Raw genomic sequence first — 13,118 nt, 5'->3', positions numbered from 1 at the left:
AGTGATGCTAGGACCTTGATGGCGAGCACCGCCTTGAGCTCTTGTAAGGACACACTTGCTAAGCTAGAGGAGAGACAGAAGCAATCTGTTGAAGAAGCAGAAATTGAGAAGGGAAGGATCAAGACTGCTAAAGAAAGGTTCGATGCATTGAGGAACAAATTTGAGAAATCAGAAAGCGATGATCATGATGAGGTTATTACAACAGACATAGAAGAAGGTGCTGTGGTTCAAGAATCGAGCTATGAATCTGAGAGAGAAGAATCAAACGAGAATTTTACTGTTGTGAAACTTGCAGAGAAGATTGATGATCTTGTGCATAGGGTTGTTTCATTGGAGACCAATGCCTTGTCTCATACTGCATTGGTGAAGACATTACGATCAGAGACAGATGAGTTACATGAACATATCCGTGGTCTAGAGGAGGACAAGGCGGCTCTTGTTTCAGAGTCCACGGAAATGAAACAAAGGATAACAGTGCTTGAAGAGGAGCTGAGAAATGTTAGAAAACTATTCCAAAAAGTGGAAGATCAAAACAAGAATCTACAGAACCAGTTCAAGGTAGCCAATAGGACCGCTGAAGATTTATCTGGCAAGTTACAAGATGTGAAGATGGATGAAGATGTCGAAGGAGCTGGAATTTTCCAGGAACTGCCAGTTGTATCAGGATCAGAAGATTCTCGCGATGATCTGAAGTCAATCTTAACAGAGACTGGAGTGAGGAGTAGTATGGAGGGAAGGAAGAAAGATGCAGAAACTGTAGTTAGAGAGANGCTGGAATTTTCCAGGAACTGCCAGTTGTTTCAGGATCAGAAGATTCTCGCGATGATTTGAAGTCAATCTTAACAGAGACTGGAGTGAGGAGTAGTTTGGAGGGAAGGAAGAAAGATGCAGTCAGAGAGAGTGAAGAAGACGGTGGTGGAAGATCTCAAGAAGAGAAATCAGAGATGAAAGATTCTTTTGCTTTATCAGAAACCGCAAGCACTTGTTTCGGAACAGAAGCAGAAGATCTGGTGACGGAAGACGAGGATGACGAGACGCCAAACTGGAGGCAGTTGTTACCAGATGGCATGGAGGATAGAGAGAAGGCTCTGTTAGATGAGTACACATCAGTGCTAAGGGATTATAGAGAAGTAAAGCGAAAGTTAGGTGACGTTGAGAAGAAGAACCGGGAAGGATTCTTTGAGCTAGCATTACAGTTGAGAGAACTCAAGAATGCTGTTGTGTACAAAGACGTAGAGATTGAGTCATTACGCCAAAAACTCAACTCGCCAGGGAAAGATTCACCACATCAAGTAGAAGGGAATAACCAGTTGGAACATGATCAAGTACAGCACGAAAGTGTGAGCATCTCCCCAACTTCTAACTTTTCGGTTTCCACTACGCCGCATCATCAAGGAGGAGATGTGAAGAGAACACCTGGAAGAACAAAGCCTAATGAGGTTAGAGTGAAATTTGCAGATGTTGATGACAGCCCGAGAACAAGAATATCAACTGTTGAAGACAAAGTACGTGCAGATATTGACGCAGTGTTGGAAGAGAATCTCGAGTTCTGGTTAAGATTCAGCACATCAGTACATCAGATACAGAAGTACCAGACAACAGTTCAAGATCTGAAATCAGAGCTATCGAAACTGAGAATCGAAAACAAGCAACAGCTGGAATCTCCAAGAAGTAGTAGTAATACTGCAGGTGCATCAGACGCAAAGCCTATCTATAGACACCTAAGAGAGATTCGAACAGAGCTACAGTTATGGCTAGAGAACAGCGCAGTTCTTAAAGATGAACTCCAGGGAAGGTATGTATCGTTAGCTAATATTCAAGAAGAGATCGCAAGAGTCACTTCTCAATCGGGTGGCAGTAAAGTCAGTGATTCAGAGATTAGTGGTTATCAAGCTGCAAAGTTCCATGGAGAGATACTCAACATGAAACAGGAGAACAAAAGGGTCTCGACTGAACTTCAATCGGGTCTTGATCGTGTAAGAGCGTTGAAAACTGAAGTGGAGAGAATTTTGAGTAAACTGGAAGAGAATCTTGGGATATCAAGTGCAACAGAAGATAGAACAACTCCGAGCAAGAGCTCGTCGAGTGGAAGACCAAGGATTCCATTACGGTCATTCTTGTTTGGTGTCAAGTTAAAGAAGAATAGACAACAGAAGCAATCTTCATCATCCCTCTTCTCTTGTGTCAGTCCATCTCCAGGTCTGCATAAGCAGTCTAGTTACAGTAGGCCACCTGGAAAGCTCCCAGAATAATCCATCAATCATGTCTTTGTTATCTTTCTTTTCAGTTCCTTGTTTTTCTAGCTTTTCTGTCTTGTACCTGTGGAAGAACCAATGAGATGCAAATCAAAGTGTATGCTTTTGCTTTCACTGTTTTCTAAACTTTGAATATCTCTTTGGAGACTTTGAAGTAAATTAAAACCCATATTACTAATTAGTAGTAAGAACCTTACATTTAGGAGGTTCTACTGTACATCATCATATTCTTGTCTGAGTCCTAAGAAAAAAACATTAATGAAAGCACCAAAACAATGCAGTAAATGAACTACAACTCCTCCTGCCTGGTTCCTGTGACGGCTGCAACATCTTGACTTTCCCTGTTACTTGCTTCATCTTTAGATTTTGATTCAGCTGTAGCTACAACTAGAGGTGACGCCGCGGTACTACTACTTTCCTCTTCAGGTGGTTTGTCTAACGAACTCTTATCGGTGCAACTGTCAACTACTTGGTTTTTCTTAGGCATAAGACTAGGAGGAGTCTCCACTTTTGTAGCCACCACTTTTGATGTGCTAATCACTGAATTTGTTGGGGAGGTTTTAATTGCCGGAAGAGTTGTTGTAACCAACGGGCTTGCTCTGTTTCCCTGAGTTTGCTCTTTTTGTACACCAACCGGCTTAGAAAATGCATTAAGTGCCGCTTCACTTGGCTTTTGTGGCATTAAAGTAGCTGCAGGAACTCTCTGCGTAGAGACCAACCTTGACGATGCAAAACTAGGAGGAACTGAATTATTCTGGATTGTTGATCCTTTGGAGAGAGGAGCCATAAGTGAAGGTTTATTAGAGGGTGATAAAGATATTGTGTGGTTTGGGCTTCCATTAACTGCATGCCTTAAATTCGAAGGTCCAAATGCTTTAGTGTTACTGACAGTAGCTGAAACACTCTTTACTGGGTCAGCCTTTGGTGCTGATAGAATATTTGATGGACGAGGCACAGAGGCTGCAGGAGCGCTTTTTACAGGCTCAGCCATTGGTGCTGATATAATACCTGGTGGACGAGGCAAAGAGGCTGCAGAAACGGGTTTTAGAGGCTCAGCCTTTGGTGCTAGTATCATACCTGGACGGGGACCAGAGGCTGCAGACGCAGCGGGTTTTACAGGCTCCGCCTTTGGTGCTGATTGAATACCTGATGGACGAGGTGCTGCAGAAGTGGCGGTTTTTACAGGCTCAGCCTTTGGTGCTGGTATAATACCTGAGGGACGAAGTAAAGAGGCTGCAGAAGCGGCGGTTTTTACAGTCTCAGCCTTTGGTACAGAAATGATACCTAATGGACGAGGCACAGAGGCTGCCGAAGCGGCTTTTACAGGCTCAGCATTCAGTGCTGATGATATACCAGAAGGACGAGACAAAGAGGCCGTGGAAGGGGTTTTTACGGGTTCGACCTTTGGCACCAACACAGAAACAGCATTCTTTCCTGGTTCAGTCTTTGGCACTGACATACAGGCTGCCGCAGCTACTGAATTAGCTGTTACTAGTGCTGCTCTCGATGTGGAATTTGTTGTTGTCTTCTTTGCAGGAACTCGAGATTTTGCAGTTGGAGCTGGTGCCCGTGGCAAAGCTTGAACTTGTGGCTGAGACTTTTGTTGACTTTGCAATGTACTACCACTGTTGGCACCATTGGCTTGTGCTCCTGTGATGGTACCAGATGAAGGCAATGGAGGTGTACCTAAACAAACACAGTAATTGACAAATCTAATTGAGAAAAGCGTTGTGGCTTAAACAATTTCAACTTCGCAATAAAAACAATCTAAACAAGTATAGCATAGCATACACGAACTAATATATAGTATAATAAGCTGGAAAGGATAGATTGTTACTCGTACCTACTGCAAGTTTTTTTGCGGGTATCCGATTTCCCACCGCTAAAGATAATGCACGATTAGCTGCCATTTGTGCTTCTGTTCGCTGTAGGCCAGTTTGGGTAGAAGTGTTTGAAGTATCACACCTTCTCTTTATAGCCCCCCACCGCTGCAGATAAGAAAATTCAATTTTTCAATTGAAAATGTATACTAAATAAAACGCATCATGTATGCCCATAAAATATCTACAAAAACGGTGGACAGCGAAGATTATTGCATTCTACAACTATCATTTAGAGAGATTTCATATCATTTAGAGATCCGTTGCCGGGATTTGAACCCGGAAAAATGGGGGAAACCCACATCAAGACCAAACTAGATGACAACGGATTTATTTCTAAAGTATGACCACACTATTGATATAATATTCGATAAAGAAGAGAGTGATAATGCCACCTAGTTGCATCTAGAAAAAAAGTGGCACTCAGATAATGGGTTTTTAAGCAGGTAGTAATACCCAGAACAAGGCACTAACTGAGAAAGACGAGGAAGGGACTGCAGTATTAACAACAGAGCAAACCATCACCCCTCATGTCAAGTCGCTATACACTCTAAGTCATAGTTCATACTCATTTTAGTTAAAGAGAAATTAGAGAGCCACTACACTGAAGCTCAAATTCCTTTACCATAATTCTGTGACTACGAAAATAGCTCTCTGCGTGCGATGGCAAAGAAAGACCGTGCATATGACACAGAGCAATAAACAGGAAAGAATGCATAATGTTCTTGATAGAGATAATTCAAAGATATGAGGAAAATGAGGAAACAAGATCAGCCCAGTGAAATTAAAACCTGTGAGAGTTGTGAGGGTGTTCGCTCTCCTTCAAATTCTTCCTTAGCAATAAGGGCCCAGCTGCCTTCACCATGTCGCTTCACAGCAGCAATGAGCTCCTCATCCTCCTCAGCTGACCATTTTTTTCTTCTCTTCCGAGGAGCCATGCTACTGGGTAACCCGTTTCCATTATGTCCCTCAGCTGCTTTCGGAAGAGAAACGGGAAAGGTGATATTCATTCCTCTTGATGACCAATACGAGTCTGATGGTTCCTGAGCACCCCTATACAAGCCGTATGGTATGTTAATGGTCATGGGAGCCTCTACAGTTGAGTCTTCTGGAATATCGGACTCACTTGGCACATAGGAAGCAGCCATCACCTTGAAAAGGATAGAAAAACAGGAAACTTAGCATGAGGATCATTCTGAACTCAGAATAAGCCGAGATCAATAACCACCACTTAATGATTGCTACACATTAACTGAGATTATGATCATATATAATCAGCAATTTTTTTTAGCATATAACAGATTAGAAATATCAAGAACAACAGAGTAAAGGGTCAAAGGGACAGTCTAAACACACTATAATAGAATTTTGTTAAGAAAAATAATACAAAAGTAAGCTCCGTGCCATCAGAAGAATAAAATTATTGGTGAAGATAATACAAAAAAATTCTACTGCATTTCATGTGCTTTACTGCTTGTCAAATAAGAAAACCCAAAAATCCAAGAAAAGGAAGACGCAATCATAATCTGCTATTTCTCTCATAACTAGGGATATCAAGTCAACAAATCTCAATAAAGAATCTACCAAACCAATGCTGAATATCTAAAATACTATCTCTAAAACCACCTACATAAATCTACAAAAAATTGACTAATAGAGAAGACCTGAATGCATGGCAAATAGTTATACAGAAGGATCAGAAATATCTCTCGGTAGAAAATGTCACAGAGAAACAGGACTTATGAAGCAAAATTATAGAGAACCACCTCTTCTCTGGAAACTGGACAAGGACTTTAAGACGAAAAAAACAAGAATCTAACAAAATTTCTGTGTGATTTCCTTCTTACTTTTACATGCGCAACAGCTTCTGTTACTACATCAACACTGACTGCAGGGGAAGCTTCCAATTCACACTCCATATCACTATCATCATTCTGCACAAGCAAGTTCGTTAAAAATTTCAAAACTACATCTATCACATGATACATAAATTCATTCTACCTTACACCTAAATGCTACTCAGCAAGAAGTTTCAATATCATTGGACAAATCAACTCGCAAACAAAGTAGAACTTTCACATCAGTATTAAGAATAACAGCTACTCATTAGATACTATCTCCTAGGTAACATGCAAGTATCCCGAAACAAAAGATTAAGATATTTTATCAACAGACATTAACAATGCAACATAAGTTTTTAGTACATTGTGTTAAGACTATACAATCAACATAGAATGCAAAACAATAAGAAACTAATGCAAACAAAAAGACAATAGACAAACCAGAAGTTGAGCATTATCTTCCACAGGGAGAAGAGAATCTCTATAAGCAAGATGCCGCCATAGCAACTGATATTCTCTAGCATTAGTAATTCCAGTACTAGTCTTCTTCACTAACTCATTCCAATCCATCTTAGTATCAGCATAATACGCCATCTCTTGTAGCAACTTCAGTATCGTCGCAGTATCATATCTGTAAACAAAAAAAGAGGTTATTTAAAATCACGAGCCGCCCCAAATTGAAATCGGAATATTCACGAAGTTTGGAAAAGAGACCTCTGCAAAAGAGTGGCGATGTCTTCTTCACTAATGAACTCTTTCCTCTTCTTATTATTAGTACTCTTATCAACCATCTTTGCTCGTGGTTTCGTAACCAGCAAATCTCACATGTTACGATTTGAGAGTCAAATCTGCAGCGACGAGACGACGATGGTATCGATTTCAGTGACAAACCCTAATTAGGATTTTGTTGAGACGCTGGGATTTTAGTCCTAGAGCTGGGAGAAGCGGACACAATTGTTACCGGAGATGGAGAAGGTGATCGATGCGATGATCGGAGAGAGGATGAGATCGTTGAAGCGCGTGTAGCTCACGCGTGCGGCTTTGGGTTTTTTTTTTTGTGTGATGAGGGGACAAAAAAAACAAAGCGACGGTGGAGGAGTACGGTTGCAGTCAGACTCGCCGCTTGACTAGAGATATTAGAATTTTTTACTTACGATGTTTACAAATGACCGATTTGCCCATTGAAACTTGGAAGAAAGAAGTTTCTTTTTACGGCTTTTTTCTTTTCCTTTTTTTCTTTTTTTTTTCTTTCTTTTTTTATTTTTATAATTCTTTTTTTCTTTTTGGGAACTGAGATTTTTTATATATAAAATAACTACATGATGTTAGAATTAATATGTTTTACTAGAAATTAACAATAAATAGTTAAATACTATCAAATAAGAATTTTTCCCGCTTACAAATCATAATATAAATACTATTATGATGTTGGGTTTTCATTTCATATGATGTTTGTCTGAATGTAGTTCACTCTATCACGTTGGAGGATGTTAATGGGGTGAATTTCGACTTCATGTTAATTTGGATTTTTTTTTCATTTAGTTGAATAAATTGAGGGAGGCATTTGTCTCCCCTCTCCAACCAAAGAAAAAAAAAAGATAAGTTTTCTTTGGACTCTACAAAGATCTACATTGTAGAGGATATTGAGCTTTGATTTTATAGTATCGCCGCTATTTAAGAAAGTAACAACAGATCTTTTAAATTGGACTTGTTATCATTTCCACCTTGATATTATTAATTTTTTTACTACCAGTTTTCATAACAAATGAAAACGTGGCTTAACTTTATATGCTTAATTACATGTATGATCAACTTCAACTTTGGTTGTACGAGCGTAAAGTAAATAACGCAAGAACTTTGTTAATGAGTTCGGTTTTTCCTACATTTCTGGGACCTAGTCCAAAACAAAATCCACTAAACCAAGATAGTAACTACAACTGCATATGATACAAACATTACCATGCCTATCATTCTTTTCTACAAGAATAAACCATCAAAATATATATTTATCTTGTTGATGGGGCGACACCATACATCTTATGTGCATCTCTCGAAACTACTTTAAAGCACACAAGTCTTCTTGAAGCGCTCTATTAGTATTTATATCAAAACCTTTAGGGTTGACAACTTTCCTATTATAAAACATATAGGAATTGAGAGATTAACAATTGCACAACCCCTAGACAGTGCCGGTCCAGTATAATTGGGTGCCCTACGCACTACCCTGTGTGGAGGCTTTAGAACAATTTTTTTTTTACCCTTTCTACTAAAGAATTTTTTTTTTGGACCTCTTTTTAACAGATTCATACCAAAAATTAAGTTTTTTTAACCAAATTCATAGTAAAATCTGATTTTTGGGACAAAATTTATTTATTTTCTATAAAACTAAGTATTTTTTCTAGAGACTTAATCAAATAAAACTTTAATAAAGACCTTAATTACTAAAGGAAAAAAAATAAAAAAAATAAAAAAAATTCGGACCCTAATCCTTCGCTTGGATTGCTTCCCCTCCGGGGCACTGGCACTATTCCTAGAGTTGGACAATTTTCCTATTATACGATAAATAAGAATTTTCTATTATAAAACGTGACACAAATAGACTTCTCGATGTTGTTTTTAAATAAAAAGGGTTCTTTTGAATTATTTAAGATTCGAGAGATGTGCAAAATTGACCCTTGCCGGTTATAGTTTATAACATGACTTTGTTTGTTCACGTGTTGCTGAAACTTTGTAGAAAAAAATATTCTTAATTAGTAGTCGACTTGTATGGTAAGATAAGTAATGAACCTATTAAAATGGAACTAATATAATGGGACATCATTTGGCTTATGGGAAAGAAAATACAAATAAGAATGCAAAAAGGTTTCACAGCCTAGAAGTCATATATATAAAAGTAAGGTTTCACTCTCTCTTTATTAATCCATTTTGCATTTAAGTTTTTTAAAATTAATAATTATTTTAAATTAAATAAAAATGTAATAATGTACATTAATCTATACTTTAAATCCATATTTTACTACTAAATTGTAACTGAAATTACATAAATTATGAATTGACTATTTTATTTGACCATTCATTTTATTCCAACACACTATAAATTATAATTGTAACTCCTCTAATTAAATTATATTAGAAATATAACTTTCAACCCTTGGAATCTCATAAATAATCATTCTCACATCATCATCCACCATCTCTAGAATCCTAAATATTTTTTTGTTTTGTTTATGTTCTTGCATGGGTTCAAAACTCATAGTAAGAATGTGATTATATAATTTGTACAATTTTATTTTTTTGTTTTTATGTATTTCTTCCTTCCTTCTTTGTATTCTTATTATTTTTAATTTTAAATTACATATGTATAATAAATTATTTTAGAAATGTAACTTCCATCCCTTGAAATCTTATAAATAACCAATCTCACATCATCATCCACCATATCTCATATTCTAAATATTATTTGTTTTGTTTATGTTCTTGCATGGGTTCAAAACTCATGGTAAGAGTGTGATTATATACTTTTTAAGATTTCTCTTATATTTTGTTCAAATTTATTTCTTTGTTTTTCGGTATTTTTCCCTTCTTTATTTGTCTTCTTATATTTCTAATTTTCAATTACATATGTATTATAAATTTTTGGTGGCTGTAAAAAACAATTATTCACTCTCTTCTTGGTCCATTTAGCATTTAATTTCTAAAAAGTAATATTTATTTTTAATTAAGTAAAAAATATAATAATGTACATTAATATATACTTTAAATCCACACTTTACTACTAAATTGTAACTGAAATTACATAAATATGAATTGACTATTTTTCCATTCATTTTCATTCAAACACACTATAAATTATAACTGTAACTCCTCTAATGAAATTATTTTAGAAATGTAACTTTCATCCCTTGAAATCTTATAAATAACTATTCTCACATCATCATCCACCATATCTCAAATTCTAAATATTTTCTTTGTTTTGCTTATGTTCTTGCATGGGTTCAAAACTCATGGTAAGAGTGTGATTATATATTTTGTTAAATTTATCTTATATTTTGTTCATTTTTTTTTATGTATTTCTTCCTTCCTTCTCTGTCTTCTTATTATTTTATTTACAATTACATATGTCTAATAAATTATTTTAAAAATGTAACTTCCATCCTTTGAAATCCTATAAATAACCATTCTCACATCATCATCAACTATATCTCAAATTCTAAATATTTTTTTGTTTTGTTTATGTTCTTGCTTGGGTTCAAAACTCATGGTAAGAGTATGATTATATATTTATTAGATTTATCTTATTTTGTTCAAAATTTATTTCTTTGTTTTTATGTATTTTTTCCTTCCTTCTTTGTCTTTCAAAATTTTACTATAAAGAATATATCGTTAGAATTTTACCTAGCAATATAGCTTAAACTAAGGTGAATATAGAAAAGATTAAAAAATAAATTAATCTTTGGGATGTTTTATTGCATTTCATATGATTTTATAGAAAATATATTTAATTGATACTAAAAAAATAATTTTAAAATTTAATTATTAAATGTTTTAGGTAAATTTTGAATATCATAGTAAATTTATATTTTTATCATTAACTATAGTTTTTAAATAAGTGGAATATTTTGATATTGTATGATTTGAATTAATAAAGTGTATTATTGATATTTACAAAATTTGTTTGTTATATATGTATTTTTAGGGAGAATTTCAAAAATGCATCCTTTTCAATCTCATTTTTCAGAAATACTATTTTTTAAAAAAAATATTATAAAATCTTCTCATAAAATTCTAATAGTTTTATGATTATTACATAAAATACGCGGGACAATACCTAGTATATAAATGAAAACAATGATAAAGCAAAAGAGAAAGGAGGGATGAATATTAAAACGCAAATTCATGATGTAGAATTGTAGATAATGGCAAGGTTTCTCACCAAGGTTGTGTGCCTTTAAGTCGGAAAAGTAGATTCCACCCGTAAACTCATACTTTTAGTAAGGTTTATACACCAATATGCCATAGGTTTAAAAATGCTTTGGGAATATTCAAAAACATGTAGAGAATTTATGTTATCTATTTCCTGAGATTTTGAAGATAATTGGCCTCCGGAATGTAGTTCATTTGATAGATAATGCACCTAATTAAAATAAATATCGATCAATAAAAAAAACAATAAATATCCCAATATGTGTTAAACTAAAATCTATTTACACTAATTATATGGACTTCACATTCTTTTTCAAAAATAAAAATTTTCTTTTCTGTTTTAATTTGTTTTTTTAATTGAACAACTTTAACTCAATATGTAACTAAAATAGTGTAATTATTTCTTATATATAGAGTACAACATTATTCTATTCCATTTAAAAAAATAGATATACATATATATATATATATATATATATACTATTAATATTATCCCCATGTAATCTAATTTTAGCATGAGCTTAATACGATAGTTTTGGGTGTAGTGTTATTTCTTTGGAAATTGTTAAACTCGCATGTTAATTTTCATATGTTGTATATTTCTTAGGAAATAACTTGTTTCATACTTTTCATTTTATAATATATTATTTTATTTTATATGTTCTGTTTATAAACATTTTCGATTTTTTATTATTTTTCGTTTAATTTATATTAGATTTCTACAAAAAAAAATAGTATAGTATAACATTCTATTCATGTAGATTCTATATGGTGTTATTTGTACCTAATTACAAACACTATTTGCTCTTATAATGTTTTTACATCCAATTTTAAAAATTCAAATCATGTTTTATGCAGAAATAAATTTACTTTTTTAAAAGATAATTTTGAATCATTTTTAAAACATACATAAAATCCAAAATAATTTGATGGGGTATGATTTTTTTTTTTAATAAAAAAACACTGAAATTGTAATTTCCCATACCCCTCACGTTCCTTACGAATATGGCAAAAACACAAATTTTGTTAGATACAAAAATCAAGAATCAGGCTGGACCAGAACTTTTTCATTGCAGTTACTAATACTTACAAGTCCAGGGCTGCAGTTACAGATTTTGTGGCCGTGGAATGCATGTTACGATAAACCTAAGGTAAATAATTGCTGGACGGTTACAAAAAAAGGTGCTGAGGCAGTGAGAAGTTATAACCTATATATAGGAGGAATTTGCTTGACAAACGAGGTCGTGGAACGGTGGATGCATGTCAAACCAACTTCTCTCAGTCTTGGAGTGCCTCTACCCAAGCAACGTTCAATATAATAAAAGAATCTGGCTAACCATCTAACCATAACATTATATATGGTTATTCCACCTCTTAACAAGCTCTTCTAACATATATTCATCATGCTTCTCCCTTAAAGACGGAAACACCTAGCTAACCACACATAACACAAAAATTAATTAAACTGTTGGATTAATTAAGTTCAAAAAACACATTTCTTCTTCGCACAATATATTCAAGAATCAAGCCAGACATAAAAAAAAAAAAAATTGCTACTCACCATTTGTATAGTATAAATTCTTCAATTACTTGAGGGTACTTATCATAAAGCTGGTGTGAATAAATGAGTAATCACGACGTTGTTTGCACATAGTCCTGTGAATTTACAGAAGTAATCATTGTGGTAAGTACACGTCCATAAATGTAAACAACAAACATTACATAAGACCACAAATATTACGTTACGTACCTGTGTGTAAAGTTTCATATATTCATCAGAATCAATTGGTGGTTCAGGCTCTCCTCCTATACTTATCAGTTTGGTTATACCTTTTCATCTGCATGTAAGACGTCCATCCTTCCTCAAATTTAATCTCTGTTTCAAGCTCTCTTGTAATAAAGTAATAGACATGAGAAAATTAAGATTTTATGCACATCACGTTTGTGTTCTAATCAATAGTTGTCTAAGTCTTTATCCCAATTAAAACCTTAGGATAATCGGATTTATAAATGAATAAGATGGAAGGTAGGCAGGTTGATTTGACCTCGAAGCTTCTCCAGCTCTAATTTATTGAAAAGTCTTTTTTTTTTTTTTTTTGTATGGGTTTTTGTTGGAATTGAACCTTTGATTAGTCCTGGACAAAGAGAAACAAACAGTTTAAGGCTAAGATGAGAAGAAGAAGAGTCACTGAGCTGAGAATTAAGAGCAAAGCATATGA

General features: G+C 34.6%; 2 protein-coding genes and 1 long non-coding RNA gene across 3 annotated transcripts in view; 1 reads left to right on the top strand and 2 right to left on the bottom strand.

The window, feature by feature from the left end:
- Positions 1-2,252, top strand: part of LOC104753503 (protein NETWORKED 2A-like) — a 5,603-nt gene extending 3,351 nt beyond the window's left edge. Inside the window, exons 3-4 of the mRNA XM_010475748.2 lie at positions 49-714; positions 786-2,252. Coding sequence (XP_010474050.2) covers positions 49-714; positions 786-2,252 — 2,133 coding nt within the window. The remainder of the gene's footprint in view (positions 1-48; positions 715-785) is intronic.
- Positions 2,411-7,097, bottom strand: LOC104750209 (nascent polypeptide-associated complex subunit alpha, muscle-specific form-like). Its single transcript, XM_010471971.1, has 6 exons — positions 6,691-7,097; positions 6,418-6,607; positions 5,983-6,069; positions 4,927-5,286; positions 4,099-4,243; positions 2,411-3,941 (listed from the first exon to the last, which is right to left on the bottom strand). The coding sequence occupies exons 1-6, from the start codon at positions 6,765-6,767 to the stop codon at positions 2,545-2,547; spliced, it is 2,256 nt and encodes a 751-aa protein (XP_010470273.1). The 5' UTR covers positions 6,768-7,097; the 3' UTR covers positions 2,411-2,544.
- LOC104750208 lies at positions 12,031-12,851 on the bottom strand. The gene is made up of 3 exons (XR_761558.1): positions 12,650-12,851; positions 12,461-12,555; positions 12,031-12,333 (listed from the first exon to the last, which is right to left on the bottom strand). It is a non-coding gene; the product is annotated as an uncharacterized LOC104750208 (long non-coding RNA).

The sequence above is a fragment of the Camelina sativa genome, chromosome 16 (genome assembly GCF_000633955.1).
Source record: "Camelina sativa cultivar DH55 chromosome 16, Cs, whole genome shotgun sequence".
Classification (NCBI taxonomy): domain Eukaryota; kingdom Viridiplantae; phylum Streptophyta; class Magnoliopsida; order Brassicales; family Brassicaceae; genus Camelina; species Camelina sativa.
Note: the sequence above shows the minus strand (reverse complement) of the source record. Positions and strands in the feature narration are given on the sequence as shown.

Bases quoted from the DNA above. Each gene is read 5' to 3' on its own strand.
- LOC104750209 (XM_010471971.1), bottom strand. From the start codon at position 6,767: ATGGTTGATAAGAGTACTAATAATAAGAAGAGGAAAGAGTTCATTAGT. The intron at 6,608-6,690 runs GTCTCTTTTCCA...TTTTGTTTACAG, and splicing joins ATCGCCACTCTTTTGCAGAG to ATATGATACTGCGACGATAC. The intron at 4,244-4,926 runs GTTTTAATTTCA...TCTTATCTGCAG, and splicing joins CACCCTCACAACTCTCACAG to CGGTGGGGGGCTATAAAGAG.